Here is a 21538-nt window from a genome sequence, read left to right on the forward strand (position 1 = left end):
AGCGAAGGCAACCCCCTGCAGCTCAAAACTCACGTATGCCCAAAGCAGCTATACGAATATGTGTCTGGCGAGATTTTCAAGCAGGAAATCTTTGGTAAGCACAGGAAGGCGGGGAGGGGGTTGTGTAGTTCTTTACAACTGGTTTGCGCACTCAATCCCTTTAAAGGGTCTACTGTGTGCCATTCTCACTGGCAGCTTTGAACTGGGCCATTTGGGTATCACTGAGATGGGCGACTGGAGCAGGGTGGTGTGAAATAACAGTGCTATGTTGTTGTGCATGGGGGGGTGCATTGAAAGGTGCTGTACAAGATGGTCAAACGTTTGTGTTGTGCCTGGTAATTTACTATGGGCACGGGCATTGGAATGGTATTGGTCCCCTTTCTGCTTTAGATGGATGTAGCTGGGTTTCAGTTTAATCTATGATTTGTTTGGAAAAATCATTTCTGTTCCCTAAGTTATCATACCCTTTTTCAGGGGAAGGAGGAGGTCGGTATTCCTTCATTCGGTCTTGATAAATAAGTCAGGTATCTTTCAGTTCAGGGATACTTGTTCCATGTGACCCTTCAGAGTGAAGAATGCATTCTGTGTTTATGACGTCTGTACTGAGAAGTATTCAGTGTCCAATAGCAACGCCCTCCTTACTGATGGGAGGCTTTGTTTCAGGAAATCATTAACTTTGTCTTTCGACATAGACACACCCACCATGTATTTTCTTTAGTTGTGATGGTGACTTAAAGCTTGAAAGACTAAAACGTATTTAGCTGCCATAAAATTCACTTTGGAGAATTATTGTATTCATGAAAAAAGCCACCTTCCTGGAAATGTGCATTAGAACAAGTACAGAGCTGGCGTTCAAGTGGGAAACCTGGCTGCACCATGTCTGTCAGCTGAGACCCATTGTAATGAAGCAGAATCCAGACTCACCTATCACTGACAAACCAAAGTAATATATCTGATGCTCATAGATAAATGACACAATGGTGCTTACCTGCAAAAATAGGAGTCAGCAAATATAACAGTTAGTACAAGAGAACAGAGAAGGATAGACAAAAACCATCTGGTAGCGTTTGATGTGTACCTGTAGGAAAAATATAAACATTAGTGAAGTTCACAAGGGAGTTAAAAAATCAGTAAGAACAAAACACACACGCGCATTATTCATTAACTCATTTTTCATTTCATACAGTTTTATTCGATCATTGTGAACAGATCATAAAAGCAAAAGAATACATATAAAAATATCCAGGTCAATAAATATTCATATATACATTAGTTAAAACATTAATAAATACATTTTGCTGTGGTCCAGTTAAAACCTTTAAAATCAGTTATAGTAAAAAAAAAACTGTTCATAATGTGGTTTACAGGTGCTGCTAGAAACTATGCCCACCCTTTTCCTCTTCCTGAGGCAGGCCCATAGATATGAGGCAACACAGAAACAGATGAATGGGTCACATACGAATGGGCTTTTACGAAATACATGGCGACCCGACATTGCTTAAAATTATGATGCCTCAAAATTGGCAGCATAAACAATTTTCTTGCTTCAGAATATTTTTGACAAAATAGTTGGATATGCAAAATCTGCTAGCCTATACTTCTTTTGTGGATATCCCAGGAGCACAGGATCATGTTTAATCTGAAGCGCAGTCGAATAAATCTGTGCAAACGTTTTCTTAAAGCTACAGCATTGCTCAACAATTCGCCAAACCACAATTGCCTGTGAGGCATCTGTAAAAACTACACATATGCTGTGAACGAAATGCTAATTGAGGGTAGAAAAAAAGCAGCCAGTCATGTAACGCGATTACTTAGTTAGTCTTTCTATAATTGTAGAGGCCAGAGCCAAAGAGAACATGATTTCATGTTAATGTAGATGTTTCCAGTCTTACACCCCCAGAATGATGGCAAGACAGCCAGGAGTAAGTCGAAAGGTTTACTCATGAAGTATTATCCTTACAGAAGGAGCTCAGCTATCCCTCGGCCAGCCCTAGAGTTACTGACCACTAGAATTCTCGCAGGTTACTTAGAACACAGAATGCCGGCTACCCTCCCACTTCACGTTCTTATACAAGGCTCTTTACCTCTGGCATTGCAAGCTCCATAAGCACAACACATCTTGGCCCTTACAAATGACCAGTGTACTGAAGGAATACGAAAACATATTTCTAACTAAAATAAAAACTTACAAGTGTATACAAGAACATCAAAGTTCAATGATGCCCGACTATTGAACATAAAACATAATCCCTCATTGTCAGATTTGGGGGTCTCTAGTTGGAAGAGGTAGGGAACTTTGACCAAATAGGGACCCTTGTGTCTAGTCAGGGTAAGGGGCTACACTCCTAAAATAGCCCCTGCTCACCCCCTTGGTAGCTTGGCACGAGCATGCAGGCTTATCTCAGAGGCAGTGTGTACAGCATTTGTGAACACATAAAGTAATACAGTGACAACACTACGGATGGACACCACACAGGTTGTATTATAAAAATAAGTATTATTGGACTTGGCCCTTTTTGGCAGGTTCACCCCTAAACTTTTTGCCTTTTCTCTGACATGGTGTTGGTGGTTTTAGGCCTCTGGGCACTTTAGCACTGTGGTTCAATGTAAAGTGTGTGCGCTCTCTGTGTACATTTGATAAGGTTGGCCTGCCCTCCAATAGGAATGCATTGGGTTTCCCTGATAACGTGTGTCAGTGATAATTCCTGGGTTGGGAGGAGCAGCGTGGTCGAGTTTAGTATGTATGAAATTGTAAGAATAAATGCTGTGCAACGGTATGCACAGAAATATGATGACTGGTTGAGGCATGCCACTTTTAAAAGTTGCCATTTCTGTGTGCTATGTCTCTGCCTGCCTGATGTGAATTGCACGTGTGGCTTTTGAGTGACAGGGGCTGAGGTGTGTGTGGCTCCAGGAGGGGCAGGGTGAGTCAGCGCTAGGCTGAATGGGACATCTGCAGTGGGAGTAGGGGGAGGAGTAATCCCCTCACCCTCCCTGAATAGGGCTGTGCCCAGCCTGTACAATGCTGGTTCCACCCCCTGTGGTGTGTATGATCACCTAGCCCCCACCTGACAAAGAGGAAGAGGAGCTTGGAAAACAAAGTGCTCTAAATCCCCCCTAAGCTAGTTGCATATGGTTCCCCCACGCCCTGTACTACAGACAAAGAGATTGTAGAGTATAAGTATAGGGGTTGTGACCCATTCATGTTGTTCTGTGCTGGTGCTGTCCCTGACCTTGCTGGGACATGCTGCGGCTGGGGGCCCAGGAGGAATCACCATGAGGTATTGCCTCTCTGGGCCCAGCCTTGCACCCCCTGGATCTCTCATGGACTTTTTCTGAGGAGCTGTGTCTCCTAGCGCCTGGAGAGTGCTACACTGTAATTATTCCAAGATGGAGGAGAGAGTGGACTTTGCAGCGCTGTGCTGCATGAAAAAAGGGAGGGAATCCCTGGCGTCGGGATTCCCCGAATTGTGGGGACCGAGCGGGAGCCCACCCCGCTTTATGATTATTTTAAATGGCGGGAGCCCACCCCGCTTTATGATTATTTTAAATGGCGGGTGCCCACCCCGCATTTGTGGTGCCTTTCTTGCGGGTGCCCACCCCGGATTGTTTATTTCCAGGCAGGTGCCCACCCTGCTCTCTTTTTACGGAGAGATCACCGTCGCGGCCCAGCGTGACCAGGAAGCCTGGTGGCTTTGCTTGACCGTGGGTGAGGCGCAAGAAGGAAGTGCAGCCGGAAGCCAGGGGAAGCTTGGCTGCGTGCGTGGAGGAGGAGGGGAGCCTACCCCGCCTCCACGAGCCCCAAGGAGAAGTCCCGGCCCCAGGAGAGGGACCGGGTGAAGAGAGGCAGAATCGTCTGCCGGAGAAGAACGAAGTGCAGGACCCGATGCAACTCCAACATTGGGGTCATGTTTGTTTTTGGAGCCATGTGGGGGCCAATAAGGCTCCGTGGTGCCGGGCCCCTCTATGGATATGGTCCAGCTGTGCCGCCATAGCTGGCAGCTGCAACGTGGGCCCATTTGTTTCTAGGGCCCCAGAGGGGGTCCAGAGGGCGCCAAGGTGCCTGTGCCTGCTCATATTGGCTCCCAGCTGCCCCGCCTGAGAGAGGGCAGCTGCAACGTTTTGCGCAGATTGTATAGGAATCCCTGGGTGGGACAGAGGAGGCACAGTGGTGCCAGGGCTAATTCCTTTTTCCAGCTGCACCGCACCAGCGCGGGCAGCTGCGACGATGGTGTACATTTTTTGAGAGAGTCCCAGTGGGGGCCCAGCAGGCACAGTGAGTGCCATGCCTCCCGTGATGATCACAGCTGCACGGCAATTAGCGGCAGCTGCTATGTTTACGCCAGAGCATCTTGAGGAGTCCCAGTGGGGACCCAGGAGGCCCAGCGGTGCCAGCGCAATGGCGCACGTTGATTCTGTTGCATTGGCAGCTGCCCTGACATTATGGACATTTGAGCCCTCTGAGAAGGCCAGTTTGCCAGGGTGACAGTGTGAGGTTGATAGGGCGCCAGGCTCTACTGTGATTTATGTGGTTCTAGGAAATGTGATTTACGCACTGTGGCTTATGCCTCTAGTATTTATGTTTAGGAGATTATACCCTAATATGAGGTTACTGCATTACGTGTTTATGCTTCTGAGGTTATGGTCTAATGCGTTTAGGTCGGTGAGGTTATTGCACAATGTATTTATGCTTGTGAAGTTATTGTCTAATGCGTTTAGACTTATGAGGTGATGGCATTATGTGTTTATGCTTATGAGGTTGGCGCAGAATGTATTTGACGCCTAATGTGATGCTGATTGCATAATATGATTTATGTTGCAGGATATGATGCTGAGTACAGTGTTTTGCTAGTAGTTACTGGTTGTGTGCTACATTTATTATTGGTTCTACATTTATTATGTGTACTTGTGTTGGTTCTGACAGTGGCCCAATTGGCCCTGTCATGTGTATATAATCTCCTGTAAATACTGCCTGGTGCCAGTTGGCACAGTGTATATTGTCTGATTACTATTCTAATGTGTTTATGATAATACAAAGGCTATTTTTTATATAACCTTGTTTGGAATTCCTTTTGTGGTGTGCCTTTGGTGTTGCTACTGTGTGTGTGTGTTGAGCAAACTCTTTACACATTTCCTCCGGGATAAGCCTGACTGCTCGTGCCAAGCTACCAAGGGGGTGAACAGGGGTTATATTTGGTGTGTAACTCACTTGCCCTGACTAGAGTGATGGTCTCTGCCTGGCTTTGGCGCAAGCCTTAGCCAACTAGAGATCCCATTTCTAACACTCAAATATGCAGGTGGTCTGTGATTCCTGACACTTCTTAGCACAGAATTCCCCTTACTTGCCACAGGAATTTCAACCACTGCATCACTCGCAAAGAAACGTGATTCCCCACAGGTAAGTCCTGAAATATTCTGTACCTCAAGCTGCAGCCAACGCTTTGCGTTCAATGAGAAAAGGAGAGTCTCTCCTTGATAACCACCCCGATTGATATCCTTATGTAGTTGGTCAATTTCTGACCAATGTTTAACTCCTTGCATGCGGGGCGGATTCCCCCGCTGTGCTGGGGGGAGGGATGGTATGCACAGCGCCCCGGTGCTCATGACGAGCTGAGCTCAACATGACCACACCCGTTCCTTTAGAACGCTCGCACAGCAGGGTAATTAGCCCAGCGTGCGAGCGTTCTAATGGTCATGACGAGCTCAGCTCGTCATGAGCATCCAAGGGGTTAACAAACATACTCTTGGGGATGATCGTGTACATTGAACCACAGCGTAACTTGAGCTCAACACTTTTACCATCTAATACAAATACTTCCCTGGGTCTTGTCCACTTGCCTTTTGTCATGCCGTTGTCTTCCACACAGAGATAACGATCTTCACTGACTGTCACTCCACACTCCTCATCTACGGTGCCACTTTAAATGTACTACCTTGTTCATAAACAGACGCAAACTAACCCCTACAACCGCACTTTCGGCAGTCCTTATTCAGTGCTACACATTGCCTTTATTCCGCAGTATGGAAATTACTTCCACATCAATAACATATTTTATTATGCTGCTTAGGTTTTCCAAAGGTGCTACTAATTTGATTACTGCACCCACATTGGATTCACCTTTGGACACATTAGACACTTCACCACCACTAATCTGCTCCACCACTTTGGCCATATCTATGGCCAGAGATGCTTGGGGGATACTGTTTGCCTACACTCTCTGCGGACGTGGCGTGGGCGAAGGGACTGTGAGCATTGTGACTTCTGGCAGACACCTGATGTGGAAGGAAGGGGTGAAAGGGAACTGCCAGGAACAACTAGCACCCCTCTACACTGTCTCTTCTTGAACTGTAGATCACTTAGCAAACATCGGACAGAAATTTGCGGTACTCTTAACGACCAAGAACCAGCTTTATTATTCCTAGTGGAAACACGGCTTAATGAGACGTCTGCACCTGATATCTTGGAAGCTTTGCCTGAAGGCTATGCGATTTTAAGGATGCACAGGGTTGGCCAGAAGGTGGGGGAGGGGTATTGCTGTGATTTTCAGGAAAGATCTTCAGTTTAAATTGGGGAAACTCGTGCTTTCTAGCTGTGAAGCCGCTTTCTGTAGTCTGAATATCACCAGCTCCAGATCTGTCTCTGGGCTCCTCATTTATAGACCTCCTGGTCTGGGAAGAGTCTTTATTGATGAACTCCAGGAAACTCTTCCTCCCCATGTCCTCCGCTATTCTAACTTTCAACTATTGGGGGATTTTAATTTGCATTTAGAAAATTAAGGCTGTAACGAATCGGCTGAGTTTCTGGTAGGCCTTCAGGCTTTGGGCCTGGACCTATTGGTCCATATTTCCACACATAACAAAGGTCATACCATATGTTAGATAATATTTTCACTAATTGCGCAGGGACGGTTGCTGCACTGCCGGTCCCGGTAGCCTGGTCAGACCATTATCTACTGTCTTTCAGTTTATTGCCACCAGGTTAGGCCCTCCACTCGCAGGGTAGTTGTTCCAAACCTACATTGGTCCGGAAATGGGCCACATTAACTCAGGATGCCTTTGAAGAAGCATTGGCCGGCAGACTTCCTGAGGTAGGGGACAACATCCAGAGTGCTGAGAGCTTAATATCTAGTTGGATGCTGGAGGCTGTAGACTCCCTGATACCGTTAAAACAATGTAAAAGTGGGCGTACATCTGCCTCTGCGAAGTGGTTCTCGGGAGATCTGGCGCAAATTAAATCCAGTTGTAAGCATCTTGGGGTGAGAACAGACAGAAATATTTGGAGGCTTTGAAGCTTTACCATCGCCAGATTAGGAAAGTGCAGAGGGAATATTACACAGGGCAAATCGAACTAGCAACAAATTCCAAGAGACCATTTTTCAGGTCGTGAAACAATTATCCTCTTTGGAACGGGTGATAGCCGCGCTCCCTGCCTCCACGGATTATTGTAATCAGGTTGCTGACTATTTCATTAATAAGATTGATAAGATATATGCCACCTTTCCAGAAAGTAGTAGAAGACTTGCCCCCGTGCCTAGTTATGAGGTTCCGTGGACCAAGGATAAGTTTGCCCTCTGCCCTCTGGTGGAAAACGAAGTCCTTAGGCTGATGGAGGTGGTGAAATCTTGGTCACCTCTTGATCTGGCCGCTCCAAAATTTCTGCAACTCGGAAAGAAAATTATCGCTCCTGTTCTCACCTCACTACTGAACCTGTCCTTTAGCATGGGACAGATTCCCTGTAATTGGAAACATGCCATGGTGGTTCCTCTGTTGAAGAAACCCTCATTGGACCCCGCTCTCCCGGAAAATCTAAGACCCATATCTCTACTTCCCTATGTAGCTAAAATTGCAGAGAAACATCTGAATGGCCATCTCTCGAGGTTTCTGAAAACAGCCCTATCTTTGGTCGCAGCACTGGTGGTCAGATACACTTGGGCCTAGTCCAGTGCCAAAAGCCAAGGTGAAAAATTTGGGAGTGTGGTTCGACAAAACTCTTTCCTTCTCCGAGCAAATATCTGCTGTGGCCGGGACATGTTTTGGCATCGTAAAGATGCTACATAAGATTCATTCTAGGGGGAAATACTGTACAGGCTTTGGTCACGTCTCGCCTTGACTATTGCAATGTCCTGTATCTAGGGGTGACTGCAAAAAATCTTAACATATTGCAGAAGGTCCGAAATCCCGCAGCCAGGCTTATCTTGAATGTCCCAAGGAGGGCCTCGGTGGGAGAAGCTTTGAAGGAACTACATTGGCTCCCTATTCGGGACAGACTTACTTTTAAGTAAGGGAGAACTAGGGTACCCCGATATATGAACCTGGGGTTGAGATGTGTTTAGGAACTACAGTGGTTCAGGGTTGGCCTTGATAGGCCCAGAGAGGAGGGGACACGGTGTGTCATGGTATTTGCCCTTATAGAATGGGGTACACTCAATGTGGATTGGTACTAGATCAAACAAGGGAGCAGGGTTGCAGGAAACCAGTTTTGGGTTTATTTGCATATAGATACATTAGGGCTAAAAAAAAAAAATATATATACCTTCAGGTGCTCACGTAAGTGGGTAGGTGCGTGTTGTGACTAAGTGAGAAGTGACATAAAAACATAACATCACATTGACAACATGGTAGGACTCCAATTAAATATATACAATGGATAAAGTCCTGGTTGTAAGGGTCGACGGCGTTTCAATCTTTATCTTAGTTAAAATCTTCTTCAGGGAGGAGCCAAGATGGCGGATTGATACCCGCCAGGTGAAGGAGCTGGTGTGGAGTAGCTCCCTACTGCTTCCAACAATCCTGAGAAATGGCGAACCAAGACCTTCAAGCTGGGTAAACTAAAGCCAACACAGCATTGCGGACAAAGAGAAAGTTACAGAAATCATAAGAACTATTTTTTAAAAAAGCTTCTAGAACCAAGTAATTGTACAAAAGCGGTCTACTAACCTAATCAGGCATTGATGCTGCAGCTTGTTTGGTGTGTTAGCGGAGGTATTCTCCCGGTCTGGAGGCTCAGAAGTGCCTTCCCCCTTCGTGCGCTCCGTTGGGCGTGCTGAAGGGTGGGTCACGGTCTGATCTACTCACAGCTGTGCTCGGCGCCGAACGAGGAACGGACGCCGTTTTCGACATCAAAGCCAAGGAACGCTGCGGGTCTGATGACATCGCGGCAAAACACCCGTTCTGCTCGAACTGCAAGGGCTGGAAAGACGGGGAATACCGAAGGCACAGGTACGATGTCCACGCTCTCTTCTTGTGATGCTAAAATTGCAGAAACCGCTTTGAAAAACAAAACGGCCACGGGCGTGGGGGCCGGAGCTAAAGACACAACCATAACTGCGCTTCCCAAACAATTAATACGCCCGGCGGTGCTCAATACAAGTGTTAGCAATATTACGGACTCACAGGGTAATAACGAAATAATAATAAATGATTCAAACTTGCCATCCCCAGAGGAGTCAGAGGAAACACGAGCTATTGGTTTAATTGAGATCGCTTCAAAAGATGCAAATATAGCCGTGGATAAAGCTGAACCCCGTAATAAGGATAAATCAGTTCTAGAATTTGTGCTTATAGGGGACAATGAAACAATAACTGGAAAGGACATGATTAATTTAGAAAATACTCTGGAGCGTTTAGGCACAAACGTAAGTTTAAATACTGTGTTGGCTGCAGCGAGTGCGTTAAGAGCCACTGCAAATAATAACGCTGCAACTGGTAGCACTGAAGCGACACAGATAACCTCGAAGACTGTAGAGGTAACCACTGGTGGAGCAGCACTAGAGAAACAACTAGGTGAAAGCCTTCTAAAGGGAGAAAGCACCTCAGTGACTTTGTCTGTTGATGCAATGGAGCTAATCGCTGAGGATTCTAATTCTGAATATGAAGAATACGAAGAGGTACTTGATGAAGGAGAAACTGAGGTAGATACCTCATCTAATCGAGCTAACACAAGCAAACTGACTGGTTTAAGAAAAGCAAAAACCAAAGCTAAATCAAAAACTACAACTCGTAAAACACAGAGTAAAGACCCAAATGGTGCTAAAAAAGGGTGCAAGGCTATAGTTAATGATAGCCCGCTGAGAAAATGGATTGAGGCTAAAGGGGGAGTAAAGAACATGGCCTTAAGGCTCTCTGGAGCTAGCCCTGAGGAAGAAATGCGCTTAAGGGACAAAACTATAATACCCAGAATGGAATCTAGAAAAAAAACACTACCACCCATGAAAATGGCTACAATAGCCTTACCAACTCTATCGATTAATAACGAATTCAGCGACATGGATGCTCATATGGCTAATCAGCTTACCACTTTAGATCACACTGTAATTGCAAACTTGACAGATAAGTCAGTAGAGAATACTTCTACCAGCTTACAAACTGATCAAACAAACTCTAAGTTGAATCCAATGTCACTGGAGACAAGATCTGATGACTGCCTATTGGAACTATTAAATACTGAAAAAGAAAAATTAGTTTTGAGTCCTGGCTCGCCTTGCTCTCTTAACTCTTCTTTTGCTCATAAGTCGCCACCAACGTCAGATCATAGCAATGATTTAAACCAACTGCAGGCACAATTTGAGACACGGGAGGAAACAGTAGACCACTTAAACCCTGCCTCTACTGATTTAATTATGCAAACTCTCTTGGCACAAAGGCAGGAAAGTCAACAACAGTACTTACAACTAAGGGAGGATAACACTAAACTCCAGTCATTTATGAGTGAAGTCTGCCAAAAGTTGGGAGAAGTCACACAAGAGATAGAGGACTTAAAGCAACGGATAGTGGAGGTGGAAGATGGCGCAACCCGTTCAGAGTTACTAACAAGATCTCATACGACACGTGTAACCAAACTAGAAGCTAAAGTGGAGGACATGGAAAATAGGGCGTGCAGACATAACCTCAGACTTTTTGGAATTCCCGAGGGTATGGAAGGGGCTGACCCCAGATCATTTGTTGTGAAACTATTTCAAAAAGCTTTCATCGACTTATCGGATTGGGACTGGGATTCTCAACTGCAAAGAGTGCATAGGCTGCCTCTATTTCAAAAGAACAAAAATAATGCATTTCCTAGACCATTTTTGATATATTTTGGGAACTTTTTGTTGAAACAAGCAGTATCTCTCAAAGCTAAATCCAACAGCCCAGTCACTATTGATAATATTACATTTTTTGTGCGCTCGGATTTGAGTAAGAGCACTATGGACCGACGCTGGGAGCTTCGTAAAATGATTGATTCCTTTAAGGCCATAGGCTGTACAGTGTACTTACAAGAACCTGCTCGCCTTAAAGTGATCAGAAGTGGCCAATCATTCTTTTTTTCGAACCTGAAGAAGCAGTCCAGGCTCTGGAAAAGTTTACAATGGAAAGAGACAAATGAAATGTACTGTAACAAGATATATATTTTTTGATTAGTTGACTCTTCGAGGGTTAATTGAATTGAATTGAATCTCTAATGTTAAATGAAGTATGCGTAGGATAGAAAGAGATAGCTGAAATAAGTATATTAAGAGACATCCTTAGACGAGCTATCTTTTTAGTTATACTCGAATTTGTAATGTTGAATGAACTATTTTTTAGGGAGGTATATTCTTTTTATTTTATATTTCTCTCACATTTTTCCTATTATTCTTTTATACCTCAAAAACGTCTCTACCTTTTTGGTTTGCATTTCTGTCTGTCTCTTTCTTTTTTCTTCTTTTTTTTCTTTCTGATAAATTGAAGATCTTTTTGTGTTGGAAGCAGGTGGGGTAGTCTCCATGCCTAAAACTTCACTATGCTGCCCCCCAGCGGCAGCAAGGGATAGAGGGATGCTCCCCCCTCAGAGACGTGAGGGTGAAGGGGTGGGATTGGGGTGTGGGCAAGGGTGGGTGCAAAAAAGGGGGAAAAATCTGTATTGCAAGAAAGAAATATGCATTAGATAAAAGCAAGTCATGTTTGTTTAATAAAGATTATGTACAGAGGAGAATGAAAGCTATTAATTTTTAAAAAATTCATAAGTTAAGATTATTAATTTGGAACGTTGCTGGCCTCAATAGCAAACAAAAGCGAGGATTAGTACAAGAGGAAATTGATATGTATAAACCCCATTATGCGCTTTTGTCAGAAACACATATTCACTACCAGGACAGAAAATTATTATCTCAACTAGGCTACGATTTGGTGGTATGCTCAACTTTGGGAGCCTCAATCCGGGGGGTGGCCATCCTCAAACAAAAACAAATGGTGGCTGAAATTCTTAAGATCCCTTCAGATGCACGGGGAAGGTGGGCGATTGCTCAAGTAAAATTTTGAAGTAAACTGTTTGTTCTATGTTTGATATATGGGCCTAATATAGATGTCCCAATACTGTATGATCAGCTAAGTATAGAGCTATTAGATTGGTAGGGGGAGCTTTTGGTCATGGGTGATTTCAATTGTGTTATTAATTATAAAATAGACTCCACTGGGCAGGGCTCTCTAGGTAGAATGCGCAAAGTCAGATCTGCGATTTTGGAACTGGGTAGATTGCACAACTTGAAGGACGCATGGCGTACTAAATACCCTTTAATAGCGGGACATACATACTATTCAGCGCCCCACAGATCTTGCTCCCGAATAGATATGGTCTGGGCAACGGACCAAATAATTGGTCAGTGCAACATCGAACTATGTCCAAAGATTACATCTGATCATAATCCAATATTATTAGAAATTGAAGTAAGAGATCAGAGGCGGGAGACATGATTCTTTACTTTTCCAAGATACTTACTTGTAGAATCTCGTTTTGTTATATTATTAAAAGAACACATTAAAGAATGTATAGAGCTGAATATTAACTCTGCTAATATAAACATAGTGTGGGACACTTGCAAATGCAGTATTGGAGGCTTCACTCAGCAATATATTTTACGGTCAAATGCTGAGAAACGCCAAATCACTAGGCTAATTACTTCTGATATATTGTAAGCAGAACTGCAACTTGCCGAAGCTACTACAAAAACAACATCTAAGATCGATGAATTAAGAATAGAGTTGTGTAAATTACAATCATCTATCAAAACGACTCGTAGAGAGAGATACTGTGCTAAGATTCATAAATATAAAATGACTCAATATGAAGGGGGAGACAGAATCGGTAAAATGCTGGCATACAAAGTAGCAGACAATAAAGCAAAAACTAGAATTAAGAATATCAAAGTCCCTGATCAACTTGACTATGAACAACCGTATCAGATCTTAGATCAGTTTGTTAGCTATTATAGACAACTATATATCCCAGACAATACCCCCACCAAAGCTAAAATACAGCAATATCTCAATGAACATTTACCAAAACAAAGAGATAATGATATAGAAACTTTTCAACAACTTAGTTTAAAAATAACACTAGAGGAAATAAACTTAGCTATCTCTGCCCTACCTTTGGGAAAAGCTACTGGTGAAGATTGTTTACCCTTAGAATGGTATAAGAGTTGTGCACAAGAACTACTACCTCTCCTAGAATCTGTAATTAATCAGATAGCCACATCTGGAAAAGCTCCTACATCTTGGAAAATAGCTAAAATAATATTTGTTCTAAAAAAAAATAAACCGCCGGAGGAATGCGGCTCTTATCGGCCGATTTCTTTACTAATATCAGATGTAAAAATATTTGCTAAGATCTTGGCAAACCGCCTGTCCCCAATCATGCCAGATTTGGTCAATTTACAGCAACATGGGTTTGTGATGGGAAGAGACACCACGGCTCATGTAAATACCGCAATAACAGCCTTTGATGTAGCCTCAGTTACTCTCACCCCACTCGGAATGGTTATGCTAGATGCGGAGAAGGCATTTGACCGAGTGGGGTGGGAATATTTGTGGGAAGTGCTAAGGAGGATGGGCATACAGGGCCAATACCTTGTTTGGGTATCCTCACTTTACGACAACCCACTGGCTAAGATTAGTTTTGGGGGAATGGAGTCAGATAATTTTCAAATAGGGAGAGGAACAAGGCAAGGTTGCCCTCTGTCCCCTCTGCTATTTGCGCTATCTTTAGAACCGTTTTTAAACGCACTGTTAGTACAAGCTAATATTATTCCAACCCATCATGGCGGGAAGAGTCTGAAAATAACTGCTTTTGCAGACGATATTGCTGTAAATACCTCAGATTTAGTCAGAACTATACCTGAAATAATTAAAGAAGCTGCACAGTTTGGTATTGTCTCAGGATACAAATTGAATGTAAGCAAGACACAAATCATTGCTAACTATAAACCAGCAGAAACTATACCTGGCATTTTTCAAAGTGCAACTTACCTAGGAATAAAGCTAACAGCAAATATAGATAAGATAATAACTATAAACTATGACCCTTTGTTAAAAGAAATTGCTTTAACTTTTAAAAAATGGCACAAGATTCCATTCAACCTAGTGGGACGCATCAATCTCATAAAAATGAAAATTTTACCAAAATTATTATATTTCTTTAGGGCTATACCTCTACAACCAAATCGTCTTTTTTTTTTTAAAAGTTAGAAGGAATCTGTAGTAGCTTCCTATGGGAATACAAAAAAGCGCGTTGGGCTATACATTTTTTACAACTACCAATAGAAAAAGGGGGATTATCTTTTCCCGACTTTACGATATATTTCCTTGCGACTTTTTTTCATCATATAAGAAGTTTATTGAAAGATGATAGTTCATTATTCTACCATCAATACATGCTGGGACCCGATAGCAATCAGTTTCTTTTTCATTTAAACAATCCTAACTACTTTAAACGAGTAAAGTTTAAGACAGCTAAACATATCAAAAAAATTTGGGATCAAATCATGAACATAGATAACACTTCTTTTTTTAACGCGGAACTTAGACTATGGGGAAACCCAGGCTTACCGGATATTTTCTCAGATGGGGCAGGAAATAATTGGGCTAGACATGGCATTATTACATTGGGGGATCTATACGGCCCAAATGGTCTTATGGACTACGACACATTAAAAGTAATATTTAATTTGCATGATGAAATGTATTTTAAATACATACAAATAAGAGATTATTTGCATCGAAAGATGAAAATACTTAAAGTGGCCCAATCAGACTTATTAATATGTTTATACTCCAATAAAATAAAATCACTTATTAGTCTAGGCTATGGATACTTAATTAGGGGTAAAAAGGATGATAGTATTAAAATTGCGGCTAAATGGACTGAAAGATTGGGTATGAATATTACTCCCACACAAATTTTAGCTTCATTATGTCATATAAAAAAATAGTCCATTCATCTAATTTAAGACTACAATCGTATAGAACCATCATGCAGTTATACTACACGCCGCAAAGAATATCAAGATGGGCACAGGGTAATCAATTAAGTGATAGAACCAAAGGTCCGAAATGCGATTTGAATGCAGCTGGCATAGAACACGTGCTCTTCTCATGTCCAGGGCTACTCACATTCTGGAAGGGGATAATTGATGTCCTAAACAATAAACAAATTATTACCCCACCTCTTACAATACACTTGGTGCTACTGGACATTCAAGAAGATAACTGTCAGCATAAAGACTTGATAACTATAATATTCGCCTGTGCCAGGCTAGTAATTGCAAGATCATGGATTTCAAAAGAATCTCCAAATACATTGGAATGGTTTAGTTTGCTAAATGAAATAAGAACAATGGAGTATTCAATAGCAAGACGTAGCGGTCCACAGGCAATAAAAAAGAAGGAAAAAATATGGAAACATTTCTTTGAATCATAAAACATGAACTTTAAGGTACTATAATCTGAAGAGGCTAAGTTTAATGTGAACTATACTTTTTCTTGTTGAATACGTTGGCTTTTGTTATATTGGTTTTCTGTTTACTCCTCTGTACTTCAGATTGCTTTTATGATAATTCATGATTGTCTACTCTTTTATCGTTACTATTACGAAATGTAATTATTAGTCTTCTTTTTTTTTTCTTGCAATAATAAAAATATATAAAAAAAAAAAGATCTTCTTCAGGACAAGGTGTGAGCAGTCTGAAACTGAAATAGAGCATGAGAATGTCACCTAATGGCCTACTTGATATTTCCAATGCATTGTTCAGTGACTAGGTGCTCCCAGTGAGTGCATTGATCATAGGTACACATTTATTCATTTGTGGTGGGGTACATCTAATGTACAACCCTAGGTATGGGAATTGGGGAGGAATTTACGCTATGCAGTGCGGTTGCACTTACTTAGTGCTTACGGATAGGAGAGGGAGAGAGGATGACTCTCTGGTCCTTCATGTCCTGGCTAACAATTCATCGCCAGGGAAGTGGATCTGTAGGAAGGCAAGGGAGGTTAGGCGTTTTATGACCATAGTGGCTATGGGGGTTATTTGAGTATACCCAGTAAATTGCTGCACTTACAGAGTAGGTGAGAAATGAAGCATGTTCTGCGTGTGTTATTTTTGGAAAAATTCAATTGAAATCATAGGGTACTGGATCTCCTGAAAGAGAAACAAAATGTATATCCTTGTTGTTCAGTACGGGGCTATTGAAGGGGGTTTGCGCCAAGGAGATAAGAACTCACATGTGTAGCCCATCGCTTTGGCATACAGTGGCGATTTTTGGTAGGCTCGACGGGGTGTCTGAGGGTTCCTATGATTAGAAGGAAGACAAGGGTCAGACTTGGATGTCCATGTAGGATGAGATATTTAGTAGGAGGAATCCTTGAAATGCTTACTTGAGGGATTTGCACATGTAATTGGGCGCGGGGTCCTGACGGGGTGTGTTTGGCCCGGGGTGGGCCGGGACGGGGCTCTTGAATTCACAGTGATAAGCTTGGAATAGCCGGGTGGGATTTACCGGGAGTTCTATGAGCAAGAACAAGGCCATTAGAAAATGTGTTAGGGGGCCCAGAGAGCAACCTTACTTAGTCCTAGTGTGGGCTAGCTTACTAGATGCACGTGGACACTCGTACTGGACATAGGGCCAGATGTAGGTAAACTACATTTACCAATTCTAAAATACCGAATTTTACCGATTCGGTATTTTAGAATCGGTAAATGCTATATAGGTAAACATTCGGTAAATATTACAGAATCGGTACGATTCGGTATTTACCGAATCTGTAAATACCGAATCAGTAAAAGGGGGAACACATTCAAGGGTGGCAGGGTGTCACTTTGACACCCTGTTGCACCCCTGAATAGTGCATGGGTGCACATGGGGCAGACATACATGCCCTATGGGCATGCATGTCTGCCACATGGCACTGTAATAAATTGCAAAAAATTGCTTTTTTAGGGTTTTCGATATTTACCACCAACTTGTAGTTGGTGGTAAATAACGAATCCTGAAATGGGAAAAGCACTCATTTGAGATTGCAGATTCTGTAATTTACCGATTTGGTATTTAATACTGATTCGGGTAAATACCGAATCCTACAATCATGCCACCTACATTCCGGTATTGGGCGGCCTACATCTGGCCCTTAAGTTGGTATTCCGTGATACCTCAATTGGGGTTGCAAAAAGATTGAGGCATGAGTATGAGTGCATGTCTCTAATCGTGTTGAGAATCATGAATCATCTATTAAAAAAATGGTTACACTTTGATTCAGTGGGGCAAGGTACCGTTGTAGGATGGTGCTATCTTATCACTATTGTCTAAATACTTGCGCTTAAATTAATTTCAAAGTTGGCTCACCATCGGTTGGGCGGGGCTGAGAGAATCATAAGGCTGCTTCTTAAAAAGTGGTGACACGGCAATTCAGTGAGGCAAGGTAATATCATGTCTGAACACTCGCGCTTCTAATAGTTTAAGAACTGGCTCATGCTGGTTGGGCCGGGGACTGAGAGCGATCATTAAGTAAAAATACGTTACGTATTCAAGTGGGGGTGTGTACATCATGCGGGATCTGTAATGATGCAATCTACTTACAAGTTAAACGTATTTGACGGAAAAATCAGGTACCAGGGCCGGGGCATTGGGCCAGATGTTGGTAATTCCCATTTACCGATTCCTAAATACGGAATGTTACCGATTCGGTATTTAAGAATCGGTAAATGGGATGAGGCTAACTATTCGGTAAATTTTACCTGATCGGTAGGATTCGGTAATTGAGAATCTGTATTTACCGATTCGGTAATTCCCTTTCATTCCTATGGGTCTGGAGGCCCATAGGAATGAATGGGAATTACTGAATCGGTAAATACCGATTCGGTAAAATGGGGAACACATTGAAGGGTCGCAGGGTGTCACTTTGACACCCTGTTGCACCCCTGAATAGTGCATGTGTGCAGGCCCATAGGAATGAATGAGGAATACCAAATCGGTAAATACCGAATCAGTATTTACCGAATTTTACTGATTCAGTAAAATTTACCGAATCATTAGCTACATATCATTTACCGATTCTAAAATACCGAATTGGTAAAATTCGGTATTTTAGAATCAGTAAATGATATTTACCTACATCTGGCCCTATAGTTAGTTTTGAACAGGAGCTCTGTATGAGACTGGGATGGTGTTAGGGTTTTTAAATCCTAGTCTCTTATGGTTCGACGCATGGATCAATTGCCAGAATTATTTTACTAAATTGGAAAGGATGCTCTCTAGTGAAATATGCTGATCCAACCTGTGAGAGCACAACACAGTTCTACCAAGACACATCAGTATATTTATTGTGCACAAAAATGGCAGAAATGCTGGAGCACAGGGTGTGCCTTTCCTCTAATCCCCTTACTGTATTTGAGGACGAGGTCCTTGCCGTGTAGGGTAACACATTTTCTGGTTGGATCTTGGAGTCGCGGAACACCTGGACACTGTGGAGTGTGTCAGAGTTTAAGCCTTACAGAAAATCAATGAACTACTAAGAATAACATACTTGCAGATGAAGAAGGCGGCAGCAGCTAGAACAAGTGAGCGGAAGATTAAAATATCCAGCAGATATATGTCAGCGTCCCAGACCATGGTGATCCTAGAGAAGAGGAGAAGAAGGGAAGACCAGTAAACATCAATCCAAGCATTTACACATGAAGCAGCTAAGGGGAGTCTAACTCTGATGGCTGTAAATAACTCCACATTTCAGATTGTGGCAGTTTCAAAAGGCAAACTGAAGGTGCAGTTACACTGCAAATGCATGACACTGCCTCTCACGCTGCCGCTCACACTGCCACTCACACATTGTGGTTGCTGTAAAAATATTGACCTTTTGGGATTTTGCTACAACTTGACTAAGACCATTAAGAAGGCGACATCAAGTAAATTATTTCATTTTCTGTACTTCAGAAAGACTTTGCAAAAAAAACCTGGTTGAGTCCCTAAGGACGGAGTTTATGCACGGGTATGGTCGTGGACGAGAGCAACACGCCCAACCGGGCACGCTCCACAATTATCTTCCTAGACGAACCTTGCCCCATTGTGGTTTTTGGCCATCCCATGTGTGACCTCAACTGACGACCATACCTGTGCATAAACTCCGTCCTTAGGGACTCAACCTTCGGTTCGATGAGGCATTGTGGTCAATTCCAGGCAAATCATTTCTTTTAGTCCTGATGATGATCCCTTTTATTTTATGAGCTTGGGATCGAAACGTCGTCGACATACTAAATAGTGCCACTGTCCTCCATTGTGTATGATTAACGTGTTTACTATGTTCATTAGCTTGCCTCATTATATGCTAAGTTCAAGCTTTCAATGCTCAAGTTTTTGCCTGTGATCTCTTTTTTGTTGCATGCTTAATGTTTGCTAGTTCTTTTGTCTCTTTTATCGGGTGCAGGATTGCGTCCCGTTGTATCGTCCTTCCTTTCATTGTCAAAATTAATTTTCATTTGCATATTAAAATTTATTACCCGGCTGGGTATCGAAACTTTATAGTACCCATCAAGGTCTATATCGTATTTGTTATTTATACTTGCTCCCTAAGGACCATTGTTCTATATAATAACTCTTTGTACTAGTGTCATATGTTAAATCCAGTGCAGGCTTCAGGGCAGTGCGACAGGTGTTGCCGCACTGGGCCCTGACCTCTGAAGGGATCGCTGACCTCAAGGGGTACGCTGTGTTTAGCAATAACTTATGATTGGAGAGATGATGGGCACTTTTGCCTCGTGGTAGTGACAGTGGTGGCCGGCACAGGTACGTGCGATGAGACGGGACAGGGCGTGGCAGCGAGGGAAGCCGACAGACAACAAAATAGATATTTCTTATTTATTTAATTATACCTATTCCATCGTCTGTCGAGTTCCCTGCCCCGCCCGCGTCACCGTGTTATCCTGTTCCAGCCGCCACTAGGTAGTGAGAGAATCCGAGAAAGAGGTCATAGGGGTAGGGCACCAAAAAGGATTGTCGCAGCAGGCATTTGTAAATGTTATTAATTATAGCGCCTCAGAACAGATCTTTAACACTTTATGTGCTGAAAGTTCCTTCCAAAATCCCAACATCCCCACTGCTGCCAATACTGCTGAGTTTTTTAAAACATTTCCAGGTCAAATTATCATAATTTTTCTCTCATACTAGGGACTGTAAAAATACCTGGGGTTGTGATATTACTTTAGAGAAGTTTGAGAAAATAAAATATGGGAATAAAATGTTTTTTATTAAAAACCATAAATAAGTTTCATGCGATAACACCACAATTCCAACAAAATATTTTTATACTAGTATTGTTTTGTTCTCAAATTTATAAAACAGCCAGAGTGAAAACATTTTCCATCCCTTTTTTCTGTCTTCAAGTTTGGTCATTATTTTCTTTTTTGCAGACTCTGTCTACTTGCAGTTTGCAGGGGGGGGGGAGCGTTCCAAGAAACACATGCATTTTTGAAAATCCTGATCTCAGAAGGGGTCAATCTGCAGATTGACGCAGTCTTCCCAAAGAACGCAATTGGTCTATTTACAAGACAGTGCATGTACATGGAAACAAATGGAAATGGCAACATGTGTAATTTGTTGCACTGAAAGGGGAAGAAGATTTCTGTAGAAAAAAACGGAATTGTTATTGCATGCAGCCCTCCGCCCTCCCCCACCCCCCCGCCTTCCTGCCTGGTTCTGCAGACTGTAGGGAGCTGCATACTATGAATCTGCTAAGTGATGTTAAGGTGTGTCTGCTTTCAGGGCAGAAGTCCTAAAAAAAGAAGTGGGGGGACGCTGTCACCGGAAGTGACGTCATGCCAGGAAGTGACGTCACGAAAGGTGGCTTGCACCATCAGGCTCATTGCCTCTCCGTGCTCACCCCTTAGAGGTCCAGCTGTTTGGCAGGGGGGACGGTGTCCACCCGGTAAAATAAGTGGGGGGACGCCGTTCACCCGGGTGGTACCCCGACTCAAGCCTAGAATATGACCTGTGCATTGGTTTTCCCTTAACTGGCTATTTGACTTCTCATGGAAGTGCACTGCAGTGTGTGTTTACACCACTCACAAATATAACACAAATATAAGGGTCAGAGCTCACCACCATTCTCAGGCTGGACTTCCACTGAAGTGTTACTTAGCAAGGAAAAGTCACTTTGCCAGGTGGGAAAACCTATTTTTATTTATTAGTTATGTGACCACTAAAGTGTGCCTTGTAATCCCAGGGAGCTGGAGGCCTCATTTATGAAAAGTGACGCATC

At 42.9% G+C, this 21538-nt stretch overlaps 1 protein-coding gene across 1 annotated transcript in view; it reads right to left on the bottom strand.

Annotated features, from left to right (window-relative positions):
• The window catches only part of LOC144773693 (histo-blood group ABO system transferase-like), a 128254-nt gene extending 109354 nt beyond the window's left edge, over positions 1-18900 (bottom strand). Inside the window, exons 1-2 of the mRNA XM_078658841.1 lie at positions 18815-18900; positions 989-1078 (exon numbers count right to left, since the gene is read on the bottom strand). Of these exons, the coding sequence (XP_078514967.1) occupies positions 989-1078; positions 18815-18900 (176 nt within the window). The remainder of the gene's footprint in view (positions 1-988; positions 1079-18814) is intronic.
• Positions 18901-21538: the final 2638 nt, after the last annotated feature.

Source organism: Lissotriton helveticus, chromosome 8 (assembly GCF_964261635.1).
Source record: "Lissotriton helveticus chromosome 8, aLisHel1.1, whole genome shotgun sequence".
In the NCBI taxonomy this organism is placed as follows: Eukaryota; Metazoa; Chordata; class Amphibia; order Caudata; family Salamandridae; genus Lissotriton; species Lissotriton helveticus.